Source organism: Notolepis coatsorum (genome assembly GCF_963971535.1).
Source record: "Notolepis coatsorum genome assembly, contig: SCAFFOLD_177, whole genome shotgun sequence".
NCBI lineage: Eukaryota > Metazoa > Chordata > Actinopteri > Aulopiformes > Paralepididae > Notolepis > Notolepis coatsorum.
The window spans coordinates 299277-325829 of NW_028171157.1; the positions used below are offsets into that span (position 1 = coordinate 299277).

Here is a 26553-nt window from a genome sequence, read left to right on the forward strand (position 1 = left end):
TGGCTGTCTCCTATGTATCGGAGGAAGCATGTGATAGACTTCAGGGCTCCCTAGACCGACCAGTGGGGGGCAAATGTGGAAGGTGAGGGGGGAATTGGCATAACGACTAAAATTGGGATGGGAGGAAAATACGAGAAAAATAGGAGGAGAAAAAAGTGGATACAAAAAAAAGAACCTTGTAATGACATCCAGGTCCTCTCTGTGTCTCTGCAGAAAGTGCTCTTCTCTCTGGGCGGGTCCTTCCTCTACTACGCCGACCGCTTCAAGATATACAGCGCCTTCTGTGCCAGCCACACCAACGTCCCCAAGGTGCTGGCTAAAGGTATATATCACTTACTAACACAAACATGCCTTCCTGACTGGTATACTGTCTACTAGTAGTGTTACACTTTTGAGACGCAAAGCACCTCGTAGTCACCGGGCAATATCACTCATTCGCGGTTAGCCACTCTGCCCCTAGTGGTGGCTCACAGACATGTCACTTTGTGTAAAACACGGCTCAGGTCAGTCAGGTGCACAGAAGTTATAATAAAAAATCTGATTTTAGTTATAAGAATGTGCAGGTGTGAAACTGGTGGTTCCAGGTGGCTCTGATCTCTCAGGATTGTGACGGCCTTTTTATGCCCTGTAGTATTACTACAGGTGTAGGGCTATAGGTGTCATCCTCATTAAAAAGGATGGTCCATTTGCATGTTCCTGGTATCTGATTCTAGGGACATCTATGGATCTCAGGGAATGTATTCCCAGTGTCAGAAATACTGTGTCTGTTACTAGGCTTGAGGAAATTGTAATGAACCAAATGAGAATATCATTTCAATTTTTTTTTTATCTTTGACTGTGAATAACACCATGCTAAAATTGACCAGACCTGAAAAATCTAAGCAAATGAATAAATGGAAGATGATTAAACGGAAGGTTTTGTAGATACAGTACTGAATTCTGCCATCCGGACACATGCCATTTGAAATATGAATGATTATAGAATATAGAATATCAGGCCTAAAATGGTTATGCGATTAAAATGCGATTAATTAGATTCATTAATTGATTAAATAAAGTGTTTTTTATTTTCCCTTTTTTAACATAAAACTAGACACACAATACATTAACAGTAGAAATCCACAATAAATCACAGGACTATGACCAAGAGCATATGTATTGTATTGTATTGTATTTATTATGTGTATATCTTTTAATCTACATTTATTTTGATTTAAGTAATGGACTGTCATTATTAATTATATTAATTGCAAATCCTGTAATTAATTCGATTATATTTTTTTAATCGCCTGACCTAATACATTTACATTTACATTTAGTCATTTAGCTGACGCTTTTATCCAAAGCGACTTACAAGTTCTGTACGACAGGTCATCAGGAAGGGCACAACTCTATCAGCTGAGCAACAATGTTCATCAAAGTGTTGAGTGCTACAGTGTAGGTTAGTTTATTAGGACAAGTGCATGACAGTAAGGTTAGTTAGGGTTAGATTTTTTTTTTTTTTTTTTTTTTTTTTTAATTCAGATAATGGTTGAAGAAGTGCGTCTTTAGTCGACGGCGGAAGATTGGACGTGATTCGGCTGTCCTAACTGGGGTGGGTAGTTCATTCCACCATTGTGGGGCAAGGACTGAGAATAGGCGACTTCTCTTTGATGACCCTCCCGGAGCTCGGATAGGAGTAGGTCTGAGGCGGCCAGAAGATGCAGAGCGTAGGGGTCTTGAGGGTATGTAGTTAGAGACCATTGACCGGAGGTAGGCGGGAGTGGTTCCCTTTGCCGCACGGTATGCTAGGTCGAGGGTCTTGAAGCGGATTCGTGCAGCAATGGGGAGCCAGTGCAGGTCCCTAAGAAGTGGGGTGACATGGGCCGACTTCGGTAGGTTTGAGATCAGGCGGGCCGCTGCGTTCTGAATGAGTTGAAGAGGCTTAGTGGCAATAATAAATAGTTTTAATATGTCTCCCCCCTCCCTCCAGCTAAGTGGGATCCAGACTTCAAGGCGTTCCTGGCCGAGAGGAACCCCAGACAGCAGCACTCGTCCACCCTGGAGTCCTACCTTATCAAGCCCATCCAGAGGGTCCTGAAGTACCCACTGCTGCTCAAGGAGCTGTACGCCCTGACCCACCCCGACAGCGAGGAGCACTACCACCTGGACGGTGAGGAGGCCGCGCTGCCTGCTACATGTGTGTGTGTGTGTGCGTGCTAGGGCTGTCCCCGACTAAGGATTTGGATGGTCGACTACGATAGGCCAAAATTATATTATACTTTTTTAAATTTTTTTTTATTCCATTTGGGCTGTGGGGGGTGAAGCTTAATGTCTGAAGGAGTCGACTGAAGGCTTCTTGTTCTCTGCGAAAGCATGCAATTGGTCCACTGATGGATACATCTTGATATTTGTCTAGTCTAGTGTGTTCATTAGATGGTGAAATCCTCTTTCAGTGCCTCTGTGCCTGTTTTCGTAGGCAGTTAGCCTCTGGTATGCGCGCCATTAGCGTTAGCCACGCTTCTAGGCCTCTTTTCTTTTGGAAAGAATGATATTTTTTATTTTTTTTTAATATAATAATTTGTATTCGACTACGGCTCCTTTCGACCGATTAGTCGACTAATCGACTAATAGGGGTCAGCCCTAGTGCGTGCGTGCGTGCGAGCTCCGTCCAAACTGAACTGGACACCAAAGTTAGTGTAGGAGAGTCTATTAAACCTTCGACCTATACGCTGCTGTTATTTCTTTCTTTCTTTCTTTGAGTGGATGGGCAGCCCTGCTGTCCGGCGCTGGACTCACAAACAGGGTCACGGCGAGAGGTCTCGCCCCCCACACACACCTCTCTGAGAGAACCTAGAATGCACTAGCGAATTCAGAAGGTCAATTTCACCTTTTTCCATGTGGGTGCTCGTGGAAGAATCGTGAGTGAAGAAGCAGGGGCGGAGAAGTCGGGGGGAGAGACACAATGACTGCACAGGGCCCCTTGCTGAGGGGGGGGGGGGGGGGGGGGACTCAGAGGGTCTGGACTAAAATATTTTTAAAGGCTTTTATTAAATGGTGTGTATGAGTCACGGATGGTCGATGGGAGGAGGGGCCCAGAGATGCATATCATGAATGGGCCCAGAATTCTCTTTGCTACGTGAGTGAGTGAGTGAGTGAGTGAGTGAGTGAGTGCGTGAGTGAGTGAGTGAGTGAGTGAGTGAGTGAGTGAGTGAGTGAGTGAGTGAGTGAGTGAGTGAGTGTGTGAGTGAGTGAGTGAGTGAGTGCGTGAGTGAGTGAGTGTGTGAGTGAGTGAGTGCGTGAGTGAGTGAGTGAGTGAGTGAGTGAGTGAGTGAGTGAGTGCGTGAGTGAGTGAGTGAGTGAGTGAGTGAGTGAGTGAGTGAGTGAGTGAGTTTCCCCACACCTGGGGAAACCAAACATCTACCAGTTAGCCAAAGGGGAATCCGGTTTTGATTTGATGTGATTAGGCTAGGAGTATTTTTATTTTTGTTTACCCCTCAGATAAAAGAACAGGATTCTTTTTAATGAACTGTAGCCGGGTCTATTTTCAGAAGCCCAACATGTGGAATACAGACAGTGTTTCATTGAGCGTAAACAATACTAGACGTTTGCAAGCGTGGGAATGGACTGTTGCCAATTGCTGGAGAGCTAGCGGCTAGAGAACTTGAGAACTGTTAGAGGACTATCTGACTCTTAATAATAAACACTGTTAGGACTATCTGACTCTTAATAATAAACACTGTTAGAGGACTATCTGACTCTTAATAATAAACACTGTTAGGACTATCTGACTCTTAATAATAAACACTGTTAGGACTATCTGACTCTTAATAATAAACACTGTTAGGACTATCTGACTCTTAATAATAAACACTGTTAGGACTATCTGACTCTTAATAATAAACACTGTTAGGACTATCTGACTCTTAATAATAAACACTGTTAGGACTATCTGACTCTTAATAATAAACACTGTTAGAGGACTATCTGACTCTTAATAATAAACACTGTTAGGACTATCTGACTCTTAATAATAAACACTGTTAGGACTATCTGACTCTTAATAATAAACACTGTTAGAGGACTATCTGACTCTTAATAATAAACACTGTTAGGACTATCTGACTCTTAATAATAAACACTGTTAGAGGACTATCTGACTCTTAATAATAAACACTGTTAGGACTATCTGACTCTTAATAATAAACACTGTTAGGACTATCTGACTCTTAATAATAAACACTGTTAGGACTATCTGACTCTTAATAATAAGAGTTCTTCAGCTAGTCAGATAGTAAATTATATTGACCATATTGATCAAATTGTTTACACTGCCTGTGTTGTCTTTTACTACCTGTATACTGTGTTGTTTTACTACCTGTACCCCTCCCCCCCTCCCCCCCATGCTGCTATGATGCCTGAATTTCCCCAAGGGGATCAATAAAGGAATATCTTATCTTATCTTATCTTAAACACTGTTAGGACTATCTGACTCTTAATAATAAACACTGTTAGGACTATCTGACTCTTAATAATAAACACTGTTAGGACTATCTGACTCTTAATGATAAACACTGGTAGGACTGTCTGACTCTTAATAATAAACACTGTTCGGACTATCTGGCTCTTAATAATAAACACTGTTAGGACTATCTGACTCTTAATAATAAACACTGTTATGACTGTCTGACTCTTAATAATAAACACTGTTAGGACTATCTGACTCTTAATAATAAACACTGTTATGACTGTCTGACTCTTAATAATAAACACTGTTAGGACTATCTGACTCTTAATAATAAACACTGTTCGGACTATCTGGCTCTTAATAATAAACACTGTTAGGACTATCTGACTCTTAATAATAAACACTGTTAGGACTGTCTGACTCTTAATAATAAACACTGTTAGGACTATCTGACTCTTAATAATAAACACTGTTCGGACTATCTGGCTCTTAATAATAAACACTGTTAGGACTATCTGACTCTTAATAATAAACACTGTTATGACTGTCTGACTCTTAATAATAAACACTGTTAGGACTATCTGACTCTTAATAATAAACACTGTTAGGACTGTCTGACTCTTAATAATAAACACTGTTAGGACTATCTGACTCTTAATAATAAACACTGTTCGGACTATCTGGCTCTTAATAATAAACACTGTTAGGACTATCTGACTCTTAATAATAATCACTGTTAGGACTATCTGGCTCTTAATAATAAACACTGTTAGGACTGTCTGACTCTTAATAATAAACACTGTTAGGACTATCTGACTCTTAATAATAAACACTGTTAGGACTGTCTGACTCTTAATAATAAACACTGTTAGGACTATCTGACTCTTAATAATAAACACTGTTCGGACTATCTGGCTCTTAATAATAAACACTGTTAGGACTATCTGACTCTTAATAATAAACACTGTTAGGACTATCTGACTCTTAATAATAAACACTGTTAGGACTATCTGGCTCTTAATAATAAACACTGTTAGGACTATGACTCTTAATAATAAACACTGTTAGGACTATCTGACTCTTAATAATAAACACTGTTAGGACTATCTGACTCTTAATAATAAACACTGTTCGGACTATCTGGCTCTTAATAATAAACACAGTTAGGACTGTCTGACTCTTAATAATAAACACTATTAGGACTATCTGACTCTTAATAATAAACACTGTTCGGACTATCTGACTCTTAATAATAAACACTGTTAGGACTATCTGACTCTAATAATAAACACTGTTAGGACTATCTGACTCTTAATAATAAATACTGTTAGGACTATCTGACTCTTACTAATAAACACTGTTGTGAAGGGCCAGATTAAACCGAATATATATATTTATTTATATATATATATTTAATTGTATTTGTATATTCTCTAATATTCCCTGATATCCCTTGTATATTCCTTGTACAATATGCATTGAATATCCATTCTAGCCTACTGAACATCCCATAATAGTCTCCATTCTACTATTGGTCGAGACCTTGGTGCCAGGCTGCCATACCCCCCAGACCCAGTTCAAACGTACCGCTCAACATGTACGAACAAGTCCTAGTTCCGCGTAGGAATCTGGCTACCGCACCACTAATGGTACTATTTGTTCATAGTGCGTATATATACTGCGCTACTAAAGTAGGACTTCCCTTTTAGTCCAGTTTCTTACCCTCCCATAGAGTGACAGACGTAAAGCCTCCCCGCGACGCCACGTGTGGGAGTAAGGCCAAGTTCGGCCTACCATCGGTATTGAGACATCGTGTATATTAATATTTGAATAGTCATATTTGGCACTATATCGTCGAGTTGGACGTAGTCTATTAAGCTAATAATAGTCTATTCATATGTAGTGCTTCGTGCGGTGAGAATACTATCGTAGTCAGTACCCCCATCGTTTCGGGTAGAACTGGCTGCTTATCCAGGGTGGCCGACCCCATGTGAGGCTGCACCCGAGGAGCCCCAGAGCCGACGAGCGAGTGGACCTGCATACCGGATTATTCTACCGACGACAGCCCGCCTTCCCAGGCACGGATTATGCTTTGTATACAGTGATTATTCTATGGATAAAGACCAACACTGCCGTGTGTTGGAAACCCCCCCCCCGGAGAGGACGACAGGTGAGGAGACGCTCTACACGACGAGGTCGCTTCACGTCTCTCCATCGTGGACCGGAGGAAGCCGGCCCACAGAGAGTCCAACTGCTTTCATCTGTGGATCGAGGATCGCTGAGGCACCGAGCCGCACAACCGTGGGTTCTCCCAGGATACCCTCGGCCAGACGGATACAGCCAGACTCTACCCCCCCCCCCTTCTCCAGTTGTCTTACAAGCGACCGGAATTCCCCCCTAGTGTATCCAGTTCTATAATCATTAAAGTATCATTGCTATTATTCCTTAAATATTCCAGGTTGTATATTTACCGCCTGCGCCACCAGAGATTGGACGTTCTCTATTGATATACCAACGAATACTCATTTGCCATAAAAGTGCATCCTATTTCAAATCATAAATGTAATTAAGTGATTGCTCTACATACCTTTTGCTATGTATTAATTATTATTAAACGCAGACTTTCGACTTGGTACATTTGTGTTGGATCGTTTCATCTACGTGGGAGTGTTTACCATAATTATTTATGCCTAGTACTGGGTGGCCAGAGTCTAAAGTACAAGAGGTAGTGGTAGTAAGTATCATATAACAATACAGTCAGGGAATTGTACCCCTCAGTTACAATTGGTCCTTCGAGCCGGATGGTAATTAGTGTAATATTAATATAGTGTTATTAATATTGAAATGGCCTATGATGAACACTCCACGAAACGATCCTCCTAACCAACGCCCACAGCGCGAACGACGGCTCCCTCAGTACTTAGAGGCTTACGCTGTCAGTCAACAACCTAGTCTTCTACTAACAGTAAACGCGGTAAAACTAGAAAGTAAAAGTATGTCTAACCCCAACGCCCAGACTACCCCGACCATAGAGGCCCCTACGGGTTCTAATGTAACTGACCAAGCTCACGGTGGGGACCAGTGGGAACCAGACATGACTTCACACCCCGCCAGTACTGAAGAAGTAGTCCCCGATGAGTCCCGGGAGGAATACAACGCTACCGAGAGAGAACTCGGCACGGAAGAAGACGGGGAGAGCACCGTGGAGATAGAGCTCCAAGGCTCCGCAAGGAGTACCCCGAGGGAAGGCTCCCCTATACAACCGCCTTCTCCCAGCGAGGCAGAGAGGACCCTACAGCAGGCCTTCCTCATCAGCCTGAACGCCGCTGCTGAACGCGACCGACTGCAGATCCAGCAGCGGAGCGAAGAAGAGCATATACGTCTAGAAATAAGACGCATTCAGATGGAAGAGAATGTGGCCCGAGACCAAGCAGACAGCCAGCGAGCAGCTGCTGGTGCTCTACGGGACGCAGAGCGCGACAGACAGCAAGCGCAACTAATAGAACAGAACTAATAGAACATCAGACGGACAACACCCTCTCCCTCCGCCAGAGGCTCCAGGAACTCGTCTAGACACACCTCCAGGGCGGCATCCCCTAGCCGAGTAAACAACCCTGAACTTGACCAACAGACGAGGTCTATACCCCCCACAGACCACCTCCCCCCACCGGTCCAAGCGAGACCTAGCAACCGGGAAGGAGCAGCATATCCTGTGGAGAGGCTAAACCAGAGACTACAAGCACTGGATGACCTAACTGAAGACGAAGAGGAAGAGGAGGAGAACCACGCCCGACGACAGCACAGTACTCTACCGGACCAGGAGGTCCGGTACAGCCCAGGCTATACTCCCGCGGAGCTGCGCTACAGACCCCCGACTCTATACACGGGTGAGCACGACGCACGACCCGCACCGAGGAACAGCACCTGGACAAGCGGGCCATGGTACACTGCCGGTACCAGCCCATACCAAGGAGCGGGAGGAGACTCGCCTAGGAGGCCTCTCCCCCAACGCTCGCCGATGTATCCACAGTCAGCGTCATACATTGGCACGCCTATGGTGCCCGACTTCACCCAAGAGAACCGGGCCCAGTATACAGAACTCTGCATGTGTCTGGAGACCATGTTGGTGGATGTATTGGATGAACGCCATAAATACGCCATCCTACTGAAGCACTTAAAGGTACCCCGCGCACATAATATAGAGCTCGCCTACGCGACTTCCACCACCCCATACACAGCAGCGCTGGTAGCATTGGACCAGAGGTATGGGCGCATATGGGATTACGTGATCCAGGAGATCCGACACATCGACCGCTTACCCCCAGCAATAGACAATCGAGCACTGGACGACCTGTCCATCAGAGTGCAGTCCCTGGTAGGGATGTTGGGAGCGCAGAGAGAGAAGGGGAGGCATGAACTTTACGCCAACTCAAATGTGGAAAGGATCTTGGAGAAGCTGCCGCCCGCTCGACAGGAGCGTTTTAGGCGGCAGAGAGACCACCGAGACCCGAATGGCCCCGAACCGAACCTCCTCGATCTAGCAGACTTCCTGGCGAGAGAAGTCAGCAGCCTACGGCTAGATACATTCGGACGGAGCACCCCTGGCTCCAGAGAAGGAACCAGACGACTAAATGATGGAAGAAGATCGGTGACTGTGATGCACCAATCGGAGTCAGTACCGAGCAGCAGGAGCCACAGTACCCCCTCCAGAACGGAGAAGTGGAAGATAGTGTGCCCCTACTGTGAGAAAGAACACTGGCTAGCGCAATGTGACTCCTTCCCCAAGCTGAACGCGGAGGAAGCAAGTCAATGGATAAAGTCCAACAAGCGCTGTTTTCGCTGTGCGCGCTCACACATGGCAGCCGAATGCCGCTTAAAGAAAAGGTGCACCAAGTGCGATGGAGCCCATCTGGACATACTTCACGACAGTAACAGACGGCGCCCTTCACCCGCACCATCCAGCAGCAAAGCGAGCGTCATGTACATCGATCCCGCCAGCAGCAGTGGAGCCCGAGTACTCCTAAAAGTAGTGCGTGTGACACTAAGCTACCAGAATAAAGTCCTGGACACTTACGCCGTCCTCGATGACGGGTCAGAGAAGACCCTTCTGCTCGCCTCCGCTGCGGCCCAGCTAGGGCTGCGGGGAAGCGAAACCCAAATGACAATTCGGACAATAAGACGAGATTTGAAGACGATAAAGGGCGAGAATGTCTCATTCTCTATCGCAGCAAGCGGCCAGCCTGAGCGACGGTACCAGATTACAGACGCTTTCACCAGCCAAGAAATAGGACTGTCGCGGTACACATACCCCGTCGCCAAGCTGATGGAGAAATATGCACATCTGCGCAAGTTACCGATCCCGCTCATAGACAATGCTATGCCGACCCTGTTGATAGGCTCCGACCATGCAGACCTCATTGTCCCGATAGACCGGGTTCATACCGGACCCCGAGGCTGTCCTGCAGCAGTCGAGACCCGTTTGGGATGGACTCTCCAAGGCCCGCTCGCCAAATCTCTCAACCGAAGTACAGCCACTAGATGTCTCCACTCCCGAGTCACAGAGGGAGAAACCGCACTCCTGCAACACGTAGAGCGGCTATGGACCTTGGAACAAATGCCCTTTAAGAACGGAAAGAAAGACATTCGCTCTAAAGATGACATTTACGCCATTCACCTCCTCGAGACAGGGACCAAGAGAGTCCCGGTCAACGGCGTGTTGAGATACGCCACGCCACTCCTGCGGCGAGAAGGAATGCCTACTTTCCACGCCAAGACAGACGCCACAGAACGGTACCTGCTGAACACGGAGCGGCGCTTAGCCAAGAACCCCGCCCAAGAGAGTGTATACCGCGCTGAGATTGAGAAGCTCATCACAGCGGGACACGTCACAAAGATGGACATTAAAGAGGCTGACCAGACCACTGAATCGTGGTACGTGCCTCACCACAAGGTCCATCACAACGGTAAAGACCGCATAGTATTTAACTGCAGCTACCAGATCGGATCCCAAAATCTGAATAAAGAGTTACTGCCCGGTCCCACACTCGGCCCCTCCCTACTCGGCGTTCTACTCCGCTTCCGCCAGGAAAAGGTGGCCATCAGCGGGGACATTAAAGGAATGTTCCTGCAGGTGAGATTAGTAGAGGAGGACAAGCCCCTGTTACGGTTCCTATGGAGAGAGAAGCCAGGAGATGAGCACCCAGCCATCTACCAATGGGAAGTCCTCCCCTTCGGAACGACGTGCAGCCCCTGCTGTGCTACATTTGCACTACAGAAACATGTAGCAGAGGACCCAGCAGCGGACGAAGAGGTCCGACACAGCGTAAAGAACAGCTTCTACGTAGACAACTGTCTACAAAGCCTTTCAACCCAGGAAGAAGCCGAGGCTCTCCTGATTAAACTCCGCGCCTCATTGATCAAAGGCGGCTTTGATCTCAGGCAGTGGGCCAGCAGCGATCCGCAAGTACTGCGCAGCCTCTCCTCCGAGGACAAGGCAGCCAGCAGCGAGACCTGGATGGCTACAATCCCGGGAGAAGCCCAGGAGATGACCCTGGGATTGGTGTGGCGATTCAAAACAGATTCGCTTCACTACAGACACAAGCCCCTGACTACGGAGCAGGGAAGGCCGGCGGCGGCGCCGACCACCAGACGGAGTGTGTACACAACACTCGCCCGACAATATGACCCGCTAGGATGTATTCTACCGTACACCACCAGGGCAAAAATGATTGTACGAGCCTTGTGGGACAAGGACCAGGGCTGGGACGACCCCATTCCCGCACACCTTGCATCCACCTGGAGAGAGTGGGAGATGGAGCTCCACTCACTTCCAGGCGTTAATATGCGCCGAAGCTACTTCCCACCCACGGTGAGGCCAGAGACATGTAAAATGGACTTACACGCCTTCAGTGACGCCTCAGAGGTCGCATACGGATCAGTAGCCTACTTGCGGGCCCAAGAAGAGGGGGGAGAGATCTACACAGCATTTGTCCTCGCCCGCTCGAGAATAGCCCCACGCAAGCAACAATCTATCCCACGTCTAGAGCTCTGCGCAGCCCTAGCCGGAGCGCACCTAGCCACGCTCATCCAACGTGAGCTCACCATACCGGTGTCTAGAACAATCCTGTGGTCAGATTCCACGACAGTACTCGCCTGGATCAAATCGGACTCATGCAAGTACAAAGTCTTCGTGGGAGTCAGAGTCACCGAGATTCAAGACTTAACCGAAGAGTTAACCGGAGAAACAGAGTGGCGCTACGTTGATACAAAACAGAACCCAGCTGACGTCATCACCCGGGGAATGCCCCTAGATGACCTCACCCGTCGCAATGTCTACAGTGACGGCCCAGCATTCCTAAAGCTCCCGGAAGGAGAGTGGCCCACGCCTATCCCGAGGGAAGCCAGTCAAGAGGAGACTGAGAATAAGAAACCTATGTTCTGTGGATTGAGCACTGTTATCTCCGCAGACCCCAACATAGATGATTGCACTACCATAGAGAGTGCACAACAAAGGACATTCCTGCGGCACCACCCGGAGTGTAAGTCCCCCGCTGAAATGTCAGCAGCTAACTACGAGGAAGCAGAATTGCTTCTACTGCAGCGAGCCCAGAGAGACTCGTTCCCCGATGAATTGGCCTGTCTACAGGGAGGAAAGCCCGTCCCATCCGACAGCAGATTAATTCATCTGGCCCCCGAGAGCGACGCTCATACCCTCATCAGGGTGGGTGGTCGCCTACGCAGAGCCCCCAATCTACCGGATGACATTAAATACCCGATCGTATTGAACAGCCAACACAAGGTCACAGAGCTGATTATAAAGAAATACGATGAGGATGTACATCACGCAGGAGCAGAAAGAGTCTTCGCGGAGATCAGACGTCGTTACTGGATCCTACAAGGAAGAGAGGCGGTACGACGCTTCCAGCGAACATGTCTAGACTGCCGCAAGTGGCGCGCGCAGCCCAGCATACCAAGGATGGCTGACCTTCCTCCATGTCGCCTCCGAATCGGTGACAAGCCATTCCACTCAACGGGTATGGACTGCTTTGGCCCGCTGCACATAAAGAAAGGAAGAGGAACCGAGAAGCGGTGGGGTATTGTATTCAAATGCATGACCACCAGAGCGATACACATCGAGCTTCTCCCGACCATGAGCACAGACTCATTCCTTATGGCCTTCCGTAGATTCACATCACGGAAAGGAAGACCGTCTACACTATTGTCCGATCATGGGACAAACTTCAAAGGCGGCGAAAGAGAGCTGAGAGAGAGCTTCCAAGCTATGGGCCCAGAACTTAAGACCCACCTCGCTCCAGCACAGATTGACTTCCAATTCAACCCCCCAAATGCACCCTACTTCGGTGGTACTTGGGAACGGGAAGTGCGTTCCATAAAGACAGCCCTGTACGCAGTACTTGGGGCCCAGACTGTGGCGGAAGAAGTCCTAATGACAGTCCTCACGGAGATTGAGGGAGGTTTGAACTCTAAGCCCCTCGGCTACGTCTCCAGCGATGTGGCGGATATCGACCCAGTTACCCCCAACACACTCCTGATGGGGCGGCTAGATCCCGCGTTACCCCAGACAATGTACCGGCCTGAAGAAGCGAACGGCCGACGAATGTGGAGGTACAGCCAAGTATTAGCCGACAAGTTTTGGAGCAGTTTCCTACTGCACTACCTACCGTCTCTACAGACCCGCCAGAAGTGGGTAAAGGAGAGAGACAATTTGACAGAAGGAACAGTCGTCATGATTATTGATCAATCACTGCCCAGAGCTATGTGGCCGGCCGGCCGCGTAAGCAAAGTGATCACCGGTGCCGACGGCAAGGTCCGAGCAGCTGAAGTGCTTGTCCAGGGGCGCACTTACACCCGTCCCGTGGCGAGGCTCATAGAACTGCCCCGACTCCCAGACACAATCGATGATGACCATGACCCTATAACCCTATGACTTTGTGAAGTTGACTGACCCCTACAGCAAACCCTTATGTGTAAATAGACAACGCGATTAATCTGTCTCTGCTTAACTGATTAGGTCTGGGACCAATCAGGGGGTGGCTGTTGTGAAGGGCCAGATTAAACCGAATATATATATTTATTTATATATATATATTTAATTGTATTTGTATATTCTCTAATATTCCCTGATATCCCTTGTATATTCCTTGTACAATATGCATTGAATATCCATTCTAGACTACTGAACATCCCATAATAGTCTCCATTCTACTATTGGTCGAGACCTTGGTGCCAGGCTGCCATACCCCCCAGACCCAGTTCAAACGTACCGCTCAACATGTACGAACAAGTCCTAGTTCCGCGTAGGAATCTGGCTACCGCACCACTAATGGTACTATTTGTTCATAGTGCGTATATATACTGCGCTACTAAAGTAGGACTTCCCTTTTAGTCCAGTTTCTTACCCTCCCATAGAGTGACAGACGTAAAGCCTCCCCGCGACGCCACGTGTGGGAGTAAGGCCAAGTTCGGCCTACCATCGGTATTGAGACATCGTGTATATTAATATTTGAATAGTCATATTTGGCACTATATCGTCGAGTTGGACGTAGTCTATTAAGCTAATAATAGTCTATTCATATGTAGTGCTTCGTGCGGTGAGAATACTATCGTAGTCAGTACCCCCATCGTTTCGGGTAGAACTGGCTGCTTATCCAGGGTGGCCGACCCCATGTGAGGCTGCACCCGAGGAGCCCCAGAGCCGACGAGCGAGTGGACCTGCATACCGGATTATTCTACCGACGACAGCCCGCCTTCCCAGGCACGGATTATGCTTTGTATACAGTGATTATTCTATGGATAAAGACCAACACTGCCGTGTGTTGGAAACCCCCCCCCCGGAGAGGACGACAGGTGAGGAGACGCTCTACACGACGAGGTCGCTTCACGTCTCTCCATCGTGGACCGGAGGAAGCCGGCCCACAGAGAGTCCAACTGCTTTCATCTGTGGATTGAGGATCGCTGAGGCACCGAGCCGCACAACCGTGGGTTCTCCCAGGATACCCTCGGCCAGACGGATACAGCCAGACTCTACCCCCCCCCCCCCCTTCTCCAGTTGTCTTACAAGCGACCGGAATTCCCCCCTAGTGTATCCAGTTCTATAATCATTAAAGTATCATTGCTATTATTCCTTAAATATTCCAGGTTGTATATTTACCGCCTGCGCCACCAGAGATTGGACGTTCTCTATTGATATACCAACGAATACTCATTTGCCATAAAAGTTCATCCTATTTCAAATCATAAATGTAATTAAGTGATTGCTCTACATACCTTTTGCTATGTATTAATTATTATTAAACGCAGACTTTCGACTTGGTACATTTGTGTTGGATCGTTTCATCTACGTGGGAGTGTTTACCATAATTATTTATGCCTAGTACTGGGTGGCCAGAGTCTAAAGTACAAGAGGTAGTGGTAGTAAGTATCATATCTAACAATACAGTCAGGGAATTGTACCCCTCAGTTACAAACACTGTTAGGACTATCTGACTCTTAATAATAAACACTGTTAGGACTATCTGACTCTTAATAATAAACACTGTTAGGACTATCTGACTCTTAATAATAAATACTGTTAGGACTGTCTGACTCTTAATAATAAACACTGTTAGGACTGTCTGACTCTTAATAATAAACACTGTTAGGACTGTCTGACTCTTAATAATAAACACTGTTAGGACTATCTGACTCTTAATAATAAACACTGTTAGGACTGTCTGACTCTTAATAATAAACACTGTTAGGACTGTCTGACTCTTAATAATAAACACTGTTAGGACTATCTGACTCTTAATAATAAACACTGTTAGGACTATCTGACTCTTAATAATAAACACTGTTAGGACTGTCTGACTCTTAATAATAAACACTGTTAGGACTGTCTGACTCTTACTAATAAACACTATTAGGACTGTCTGACTCTTAATAATAAACACTGTTAGGACTATCTGACTCTTAATAATAAACACTGTTAGGACTATCTGACTCTCAGTTTGTTACTATGGTTTAGACCATGCCATCATAACTAACTGTCTGATTGAATCCTGCCACTCATTACTGTTCACTAATACTCAGTGATGGGAATAACGGCGCTATAAGTAATGGCGTTACTAACGGCATTCGTTTTTTCAGTAACGAGTAATCTAACGGATTACTCTTCCAATCTTAATAACGCCGTTAGCGTTACTGCAAAAAAATGCGGCACGTTACTATGAATGAACCTGTTTCTTTCATCAGACAGATCTCTGCGCCGAGAGGCAATAATATGTTCTTCCTTGTTTAGTGGGCAGTGCGCGAGCCAAGCATACATGCTGACGATTGGCTGAATAAAATGTCATGGTAAGCCAATCAGAGGTGGAGGTGGGCGGGTGTCTAAAGCATCCAGAGTCTGACACACAGCGCGACAAGACAAGCGATCACTGATCAGTCAGCATGAGACCGCGGTCCGTGTAGTGTACGTTTTGAGCCCAAATAATCCAAAACGAATCCAACGAACAACACAAGCGACTCAGTCAACATGAGACCGCGGGTCCATGAGCATTTTGTGTTCACTCTTTGCAGCGCAGGGCACTGAGTGGCTCTACTGCAGTGCTGACAGCCTTATCAACAGTGCTGCACTTCCTGGTTTAATAGCACAGGCTTCAGGTGCTCAGAGATATATATATCTCTGTATGTCATGCATGTCTTAAATGTCATGATTAGATTAGTTTAGATGATTCGATTAGATTCTTATATCTGTATGTTGTGTATGTCATTGATTGATTGATTGAAAAGTTTATTAACAGATTGCAGAATGGGTACAGTACAGTACAGCTCAATACATACAATTGTTAAGGGGATGCAGACCAGAGAAAGACTTTCGTCATAAATGTCATGAATTGAAAATGGGGGACCCTGATGTAAACAAGACGAAAGTCTTTCTCTGGTCTGCATCCCCTTAACAATTGTGTGTATTGAGCCGTACTGTACTGTACCCATTCTGCAATCTGTTAATTAAAATGTTCAATCAATCAGTATATATTTGTTATTTATTTTTGCTTAACAAGCATAATTTAATGTTGCCCAGTTGTGGCCTGTTGAGGGGCAATACATATCAAAAGTTCCAAAACATCTATTGTGTTTGTATTTGTATGATCCACTATATAAACATAGTAATTATAATATCTACATGCATGGCATTTGATTGGAGGCTAGTCTCACTTTGTCCCACAGCAACATTAAAATAGTTTAGATTTGTGTATGTTGTTTATGTAACAAATTTACTTGAAAGTAACGCAATAGTTACTTTTCTGAGGTAACTAGTTACTTTTATAATTTGTAACTGAGTAAGTAATTTAGTTACTTTTTGGAAGAAGTAACTAGTAACTGTAACTAGTTACTTTTTTAAAGTAACTTGCCCAACACTGCTAATACTACTGTTATCACTATTATCATTACTACTTGCACTTTGTTCTATGTTCTATTATTATTACTACCTATCCTACCTGCACCCCAATGCCGCTTATGACACTTGAATTTCCCCAAGGGCGATTAATAAAGGAACATTTGACTTAACGCAGTTGCACATTCAAACGTCTCACCGCATCCTTTTCATGTGGGCTCTCTATTATAAGTCCCATCTCGTTATTCTGTTTCCAAGAAGCATTTCAACTTTGGCTGTAGGACACTTGCAATTAAAGGTAACAACTACACCTGCGTTCTCACGTGGGATATTAATCGAGCTTCGCTACAGCAGCCAGGCGCCCACCACGGGCACGTCACACCCACGCCTCGAGCGGCCACACGCTCACAAGAGCGTTTATATTGTCAACAACAATAGGAGCCCATAATCTACCGCTCACTCCAGAGTCAGCGTTTCCTCTCTCCAGCCATCGGACGCGCCTGTGGGCTGATTGTAATCACCCCCTCCGTGAAGGCTGACGTTTTCTGTACAATTCATCAAAGTTTAAAAACGTTTTACGAGACGGTCGGCACAGAAGCTCCCATTATTAAAGCCACCGACGCGGTCGTGTTGGATCCCGCTTTGCTTTGTTCATAAAAGTGTAAAGGTGTGTTTAATTAAAAGTAACCAAGACCTTTATGAACTGTGTGTATCCTTGATAAAACTAGTAACCGAGTACATTTCCAAAGACTTACTATTTTACTTTTCTTTTCTTTTTACAACTACTTTTAGTACTACTTTTACTAAATAATGTAATCAAAGTAACAGCAGCTCCAGACTTTATACTTGATAACATCACACGTTGGAGTTTTAGCGCTATAGTATTTTAGATGGTTTGTTCTCGCTAATATTTTTGGACTGTCTTAGACCTGAGGAATAACACGTATGGATTATTACATTGGGTGTAGTTCCCCTTTTAACTCTCTCGTCTTTGGCCCATAGCTGGTGTCGTGGTTATAAGCATGACCTCTTTTTTCTTTATCTCAACCAGTTGCGATTAAAATCATGAACAATTGAAACCCGCCAGAACCTTCTCTCCTGTGTGTCCCCTACTCTGTCTCCCTCTCTGCCTTCCTACCGTCTCAATAAAGAACCTTCTCTCCTGTGTCTCCTCTACTCTGTCTCCCTCTCAGCCTTCCTACCGTCTCAATAAAGAACCTTCTCTCCTGTGTCTCTGCTACTCTGTTTCCCTCTCAGCCTTCCTACTGTCTCAATAAAGAACCTTCTCTCCTGTGTCTCCCCTACTCTGTCTCCCTCTCAGCCTTCCTACTGTCTCAATAAAGAACCTTCTCTCCTGTGTCTCCCCTACTCTGTCTCCCTCTCTGCCTTCCTACTGTCTCAATAAAGAACCTTCTCTCCTGTGTCTCCCCTACTCTGTCTCCCTCTCAGCCTTCCTACCGTCTCAATAAAGAACCTTCTCTCCTGTGTCTCCTCTACTCTGTCTCCCTCTCAGCCTTCCTACCGTCTCAATAAAGAACCTTCTCTCCTGTGTCTCTGCTACTCTGTTTCCCTCTCAGCATTCCTACTGTCTCAATAAAGAACCTTCTCTCCTGTGTCTCCCCTACTCTGTCTCCCTCTCAGCCTTCCTACCGTCTCAATAAAGAACCTTCTCTCCTGTGTCTCCTCTACTCTGTCTCCCTCTCAGCCTTCCTACCGTCTCAATAAAGAACCTTCTCTCCTGTGTCTCTGCTACTCTGTTTCCCTCTCAGCATTCCTACTGTCTCAATAAAGAACCTTCTCTCCTGTGTCTCCCCTACTCTGTCTCCCTCTCAGCCTTCCTACTGTCTCAATAAAGAACCTTCTCTCCTGTGTCTCCTCTACTCTGTCTCCCTCTCAGCCTTCCTACCGTCTCAATAAAGAACCTTCTCTCCTGTGTCTCCCCTACTCTGTCTCCCTCTCAGCCTTCCTACTGTCTCAATAAAGAACCTTCTCTCCTGTGTCTCCTCTACTCTGTCTCCCTCTCAGCCTTCCTACTGTCTCAATAAAGAACCTTCTCTCCTGTGTCTCCCCTACTCTGTCTCCCTCTCAGCCTTCCTACCGTCTCAATAAATAACCTTCTCTCCTGTGTCTCCCCTACTCTGTCTCCCTCTCTGCCTTCCTACTGTCTCAATAAAGAACCTTCTCTCCTGTGTCTCCCCTACTCTGTCTCCCTCTCAGCCTTCCTACTGTCTCAATAAAGAACCTTCTCTCCTGTGTCTCCTCTACTCTGTCTCCCTCTCAGCCTTCCTACCGTTTCCATAAAGAACCTTCTCTCCTGTGTCTCCCCTATTCTGTCTCCCTCTCAGCCTTCCTACTGTCTCAATAAAGAACTTTCTCTCCTGTGTCTCCCCTACTCTGTCTCCTTCTCAGCCTTCCTACCGTTTCCATAAAGAACATTATCTCCTGTGTGTCCCCTACTCTGTCTCCCTCTCAGCCTTCCTACTGTCTCATTAAAGAACCTTCTCTCCAGTGTCTCCCCTACTCTGTCTCGCTCTCAGCCTTCCTACTGTCTCAATAAAGAACCTTCTCTCCTGTGTCTCCCCTACTCTGTCTCGCTCTCAGCCTTCCTACTGTCTCAATAAAGAACCTTCTCTCCTGTGTCTCCCCTACTCTGTCTCCCTCTCAGCCTTCCTACTGTCTCACTAAAGAACCTTCTCTCCTGTGTCTCCCCTACTCTGTCTCCCTCTCAGCCTTCCTACTGTCTCAGTAAAGAACCTTCTCTCCTGTGTCTCCCCTACTCTGTCTCCCTCTCAGCCTTCCTACTGTCTCAATGAAGAACCTTCTCTCCTGTGTCTCCCCTACTCTGTCTCCCTCTCAGCCTTCCTACTGTCTCAATAAAGAACCTTCTCTCCTGTGTCTCCCCTACTCTGTCTCCCTCTCAGCCTTCCTACTGTCTCAATAAAGAACCTTCTCTCCTGTGTCTCCCCTACTCTGTCTCCCTCTCATCCTTCCTACTGTATCAATAAAGAACCTTCTCTCCTGTGTCTCTCCTCTACTTTGTCTCCCTCTCAGCCTGTATGTACAGAGTTGTAATATTAATATCTACAGTGATACAGGTATAAAGACAGTATGGTCGTAGTCATACCAACCAGCAGTGTAACTAGTAAGAGTAGGTAAGGAATATGTACAGATAGAGATATAGTATCTACAGATATGTAAAAGGGATTATATGCAGACCACAGTATGTATAGACGGATGTGGATAGATATATATACAGTAATAATACATAGATATTTATGGTATATACAGCATGATTGCACATGCTATCATACAGAGTTATTTGAAGTACATTGTTTACAGCTTGTTATGTTCTTATTTTGTTTTCTTTTTTTGTGGCCATCTTGGTCTATATACTTATTATTACTTATTGTGTATTGTGTATTGTGTATGTGTCTTGTAAGCCCATATGTATGACACAAAATATATATATAATAAATATTAATCAATCAATCAAAAATCATATGGGTTATATGCATGAAAATGAAATCCACTGTATTATTTTACAGATTACCTTTGTTCTACTTTAAGTGTAAATACCATAAAAATACAGTAGATTACCTTTTATCAAAATATTAACCATTAAATAAAGGTTGTAATCTGTAAATGTATTTTATTTTACTGTAATTTGACAGGAAGTATTTGGAAACCATTGATGCCAGACATTTACCGTTTTCTTGCAGCTTTTTTTCTTACAGTGTGGGTATACGGCCTTATTGTACACGCTATCACACAGCGTTAGATGTGTTATATCCAGGTGTATAAGTAGGTATACGGCCTTATTGTACACGCTATCACACAGCGTTAGATGTGTTATATCCAGGTGTATAAGTAGGTATACGGCCTTATTGTACACGCTATCATACAGAGTTATATGTGTTATATCCAGGTGTATAAGTAGGTATACGGCCTTATTGTACACGCTATCATACAGAGTTATATGTGTTATATCCAGGTGTATACGTAGGTATACGGCCTTATTGTACATGCTATCATACAGAGTTATATGTGTTATATGCAGGTGTATAAGTAGGTATACACATCCTTATTGTACACGCTATCATACAGAGTTAGATGTGTTATATCCAGGTGTATAAGTAGGTATACGGCCTTATTGTACACGCTATCATACAGCGTTATATGGGTTGTATGCAAATAGCGTGAGCTCTGATTGAATGAATGAATGAATGAAAAGTTTATTTTTGAACATGTACTTCTCCATATTCCTCCAAACAAATCACGGTATCTTGTTCCGTCAAACCAAACAATCATAACAACAAATTTAAAAAACATTTAAAAAAAATACATAAAAAAAATAATAATAATAATGGAATTATAAACAAAAGGTCAAGAGCAATGTGTTTGGTTAGCAGACATGTCCAAAAAAGGAGTAGAGGGAAGCTAAGCCTATTGATCCCTACCCCCTTACATTTGTATTTGTTCTTCCATACATTTTACTAGATATAACATAATTTAGTATATTACAATATAAAATATACTTTTACTTATATTAAAAAAAAAGAATTTACAAAAAAACTTGATTCACTTAACAGCAGTGAATATAGTACAGCACTACATAACACAATATAACATAACTTTGTTTATCCTCATTACTCATTTCTAGGGATGTCCGATATTATCGGCCGACCGATATTATCGGCCGATATCGGCAGTAAAATGTGATATCGGAAAATATCGGTATCGATAAAAAAATAAAAAAAACAATAACATTTTTTTTTTTCTTTTTACATTTATTTAACCTTTATTTACCCAGGCAAGCAAGTAAGAACCAATTCTTATTTTATTTATTGTCAAAAGTATGCATGTTGGTTTAATTCAACAACAAGAGATATGTAATGTTAATTTTTACTTTTTTAATGATCATATTTTGCACAGATAATGCTTACATTTAGAAAGCCTTTTGAATGCATCCAGTGAAATTATTAGTTACCTGAAATTATTAATTTTTTTTGGGGGGGAAACCCTGCATATATCGGTATCAGTTGATATCGGTATCGGTATCGAAATTAAGAGTTGGACAATATCGGAATATCGGTATCGGTAAAAAAGCCAATATCGAGCATCCCTACTCATTTCTGTCTTTCTCTTGTTTCTTTCCAGTTGCGATGAAGGCCATGAACAAGGTGGCCAGTCACATCAACGAGATGCAGAAGCTGCACGAGGAGTACGGCGCCGTGTTCGACCAGCTCATCAACGAGCAGACCGCCCACAACAAGGAGGTACGGGGGGGGTCACGACGCTCACGCCACGCCTGGTTGGATACCAGTGGGTGTCGGTCCCAAAGTGGGGTCTGGGGTCGTCCAGGGGAGAGTTCCATGGGGGGAGTTTGATTATTATAATTATTTTCGCAAAAAATGGATGTTGGCTCAATGAGAGAGAGAGAATGTACAAAGATTGAACATTTACAATCACAGGGTTCTTTCCATTGTTATCTTGTCGACTAGCCAGTCGGTTAATGAATTCTGTACTAAAACATGCCCCCTATTAATCGATTAGTCGACTAATCGGTCGAAAGGAGCCGTAGTCGACTGGCCAACCTCTTAGTCGAATATACAAAAAAATAAAATAAAAAGAATATTAATATATTATTATTTTTTCTTTATCATTCTTTCCAAAAGAAAAGAGGCCTAGAAGCGTGGCTAACGCTAATGGCACGCATACCAGAGGCTAACTGCCTACGAAAACGGGCACAGAGGCACTGAAAGAGGATTTCACCATCTAATGAACACACTAGACTAGACAAATATCAAGATGTATCCATCAGTGGACCAATTGCATGCTTTTGCAGAGGACAAGAAGCCTTCAGTCGACTCCTTCAGACATTAAGCTTCACCCCCCACAGCCCAAATGGAATGATACAAAATAAAATAAAATAAAAAGTTTTAAAATATTATACTTTTTTTTTTTTTTTTTTTTGTCGACCAATAGTCGACTAACGGCACATTTTGGCCAATCCTACAGTAGTCGACCATCCAAATCCTTAGTCGGGGACAGCCCTAAGTCATATACTGCTTTTCCTCCCTGGGACAAAATCCTATCAAATAATAATAATGATCTGTGGATTATTGTGGATATATTTGTGGGACTTTGCCGCCTGGGAAAGTCCTGCTGGTCCCACGACACGTAGGAACTACATTCATAGAATATCCCTTTGCCACAGATACAGTATTCCTCGTACAGTACGTTAGACGTGGAGACCATCTTTTCAACAGCAGCGTTCTGTGATCTCTTTAGTGACTGAACCTCCTCTGTGATCTCTTTAGTGACTGCACCTCCTCTGTGATCTCTTTAGTGACTGCACCTCCTCTGTGATCTATTTAGTGACTGCACCTCCTCTGTGATCTCTTTAGTGACTGCACCTCCTCTCTGTGATCTCTTTACTGACTGCACCTCCTCTGTGATCTCTTTACTGACTGCACCTCCTCTGTGATCTCTTTAGTGACTGCACCTCCTCTGTGATCTCTTTAGTGACTGCACCTCCTCTGTGATCTCTTTAGTGACTGAACCTCCTCTCTGTGATCTCTTTACTGACTGAACCTCCTCTGTGATCTCTTTAGTGACTGCACCTCCTCTGTGATCTCTTTAGTGACTGAACCTCCTCTGTGATCTCTTTAGTGACTGCACCTCCTCTCTGTGATCTCTTTAGTGACTGCACCTCCTCTGTGATCTCTTTAGTGACTGAACCTCCTCTGTGATCTCTTTAGTGACTGAACCTCCTCTGTGATCTCTTTAGTGACTGAACCTCCTCTGTGATCTCTTTAGTGACTGCACCTCCTCTGTGATCTCTTTAGTGACTGCACCTCCTCTGTGATCTCTTTAGTGACTGCACCTCCTCTGTGATCTCTTTACTGACTGAACCTCCTCTGTGATCTCTTTAGTGACTGAACCTCCTCTGTGATCTCTTTAGTGACTGAACCTCCTCTGTGATCTCTTTAGTGACTGAACCTCCTCTCTGTGATCTCTTTAGTGACTGAACCTCCTCTGTGATCTCTTTAGTGACTGCACCTCCTCTGTGATCTCTTTACTGACTGCACCTCCTCTGTGATCTCTTTACTGACTGCACCTCCTCTCTGTGATCTCTTTAGTGACTGAACCTCCTCTGTGATCTCTTTAGTGACTGAACCTCCTCTCTGTGATCTCTTTAGTGACTGCACCTCCTCTGTGATCTCTTTAGTGACTGCACCTCCTCTGTGATCTCTTTACTGACTGCACCTCCTCTGTGATCTCTTTAGTGACTGCACCTCCTCTGTGATCTCTTTACTGACTGCACCTCCTCTGTGATCTCTTTACTGACTGCACCTCCTCTGTGATCTCTTTAGTGACTGCACCTCCTCTGTGATCTCTTTAGTGACTGCACCTCCTCTGTGATCTCTTTAGTGACTGCACCTCCTCTGTGATCTCTTTACTGACTGCACCTCCTCTGTGATCTCTTTAGTGACTGCACCTCCTCTGTGATCTCTTTAGTGACTGCACCTCCTCTGTGATCTCTTTACTGACTGCACCTCCTCTGTGATCTCTTTACTGACTGCACCTCCTCTGTGATCTCTTTAGTGACTGCACCTCCTCTGTGATCTCTTTAGTGACTGAACCTCCTCTGTGATCTCTTTACTGACTGCACCTCCTCTGTGATCTCTTTACTGACTGCACCTCCTCTGTGATCTCTTTAGTGACTGCACCTCCTCTCTGTGATCTCTTTAGTGACTGCACCTCCTCTGTGATCTCTTTACTGACTGCACCTCCTCTGTGATCTCTTTAGTGACTGAACCTCCTCTGTGATCTCTTTACTGACTGCACCTCCTCTGTGATCTCTTTACTGACTGCACCTCCTCTGTGATCTCTTTAGTGACTGCACCTCCTCTGTGATCTCTTTAGTGACTGCACCTCCTCTGTGATCTCTTTAGTGACTGCACCTCCTCTGTGATCTCTTTACTGACTGCACCTCCTCTGTGATCTCTTTAGTGACTGAACCTCCTCTCTGTGATCTCTTTAGTGACTGCACCTCCTCTGTGATCTCTTTAGTGACTGCACCTCCTCTGTGATCTCTTTAGTGACTGCACCTCCTCTGTGATCTCTTTAGTGACTGAACCTCCTCAGTGATCTCTTTAGTGACTGCACCTCCTCTGTGATCTCTTTAGTGACTGCACCTCCTCTGTGATCTCTTTACTGACTGCACCTCCTCTGTGATCTCTTTAGTGACTGCACCTCCTCTGTGATCTCTTTACTGACTGAACCTCCTCTGTGATCTCTTTAGTGACTGCACCTCCTCTGTGATCTCTTTACTGACTGCACCTCCTCTGTGATCTCTTTAGTGACTGCACCTCCTCTGTGATCTCTTTAGTGACTGCACCTCCTCTGTGATCTCTTTAGTGACTGCACCTCCTCTGTGATCTCTTTACTGACTGAACCTCCTCTGTGATCTCTTTAGTGACTGCACCTCCTCTGTGATCTCTTTACTGACTGAACCTCCTCTGTGATCTCTTTAGTGACTGCACCTCCTCTGTGATCTCTTTACTGACTGAACCTCCTCTGTGATCTCTTTAGTGACTGCACCTCCTCTCTGTGATCTCTTTACTGACTGCACCTCCTCTGTGATCTCTTTAGTGACTGCACCTCCTCTGTGATCTCTTTAGTGACTGAACCTCCTCTGTGATCTCTTTAGTGACTGCACCTCCTCTGTGATCTCTTTAGTGACTGCACCTCCTCTGTGATCTCTTTAGTGACTGCACCTCCTCTGTGATCTCTTTAGTGACTGCACCTCCTCTGTGATCTCTTTACTGACTGCACCTCCTCTGTGATCTCTTTACTGACTGCACCTCCTCTGTGATCTCTTTAGTGACTGCACCTCCTCTGTGATCTCTTTAGTGACTGCACCTCCTCTGTGATCTCTTTACTGACTGCACCTCCTCTGTGATCTCTTTAGTGACTGCACCTCCTCTGTGATCTCTTTACTGACTGCACCTCCTCTGTGATCTCTTTACTGACTGCACCTCCTCTGTGATCTCTTTAGTGACTGCACCTCCTCTGTGATCTCTTTAGTGACTGCACCTCCTCTGTGATCTCTTTACTGACTGCACCTCCTCTGTGATCTCTTTAGTGACTGCACCTCCTCTCTGTGATCTCTTTAGTGACTGAACCTCCTCTGTGATCTCTTTAGTGACTGCACCTCCTCTGTGATCTCTTTACTGACTGCACCTCCTCTGTGATCTCTTTAGTGACTGCACCTCCTCTGTGATCTCTTTACTGACTGCACCTCCTCTGTGATCTGCGTTCGTTTTTTTGCGTTCGTTTTTTTGTGTTTGTCAGTTTTTTTGCGTTAGTTTTTTTTCGTTCGTTTTTTTGCGTTCGTTTTTTCATTGGTTTTCATTTTTTTGCGTTGGTTTTCGTTTTAGTTCGTTTTCGTTTTAGTTCGTTATTTTTTTTTCGTAAATTGTTTTGCGTTCGTTTTCGTTTTAGTTCTTTTTCGTTTTAGTTCGTTAGTTTTTTGCGTACATTTTTTTGCGTTAGTTTTTTTTCGTTCGTTTTTTTGCGTTCGTTTTTTCATTGGTTTTCATTTTTTTGCGTTGGTTTTCGTTTTAGTTCGTTTTAGTTTTAGTTCGTTATTTTTTTTTCGTAAATTGTTTTGCGTTCGTTTTCGTTTTTGTTCGTTTTTGTT

At 44.8% G+C, this 26553-nt stretch overlaps 1 protein-coding gene across 1 annotated transcript in view; it reads left to right on the plus strand.

Moving 5' to 3' along the window:
• LOC311248332 (rho guanine nucleotide exchange factor TIAM1-like) overlaps positions 1 to 26553 on the plus strand; it is a gene marked incomplete at its 3' end in the record, with an annotated part of 54321 nt that overhangs the window by 20046 nt on the left and 7722 nt on the right. The window contains exons 5-7 of the mRNA XM_084339233.1: positions 214 to 322; positions 1973 to 2152; positions 22002 to 22120. Of these exons, the coding sequence (XP_084195359.1) occupies positions 214 to 322; positions 1973 to 2152; positions 22002 to 22120 (408 nt within the window). The remainder of the gene's footprint in view (positions 1 to 213; positions 323 to 1972; positions 2153 to 22001; positions 22121 to 26553) is intronic.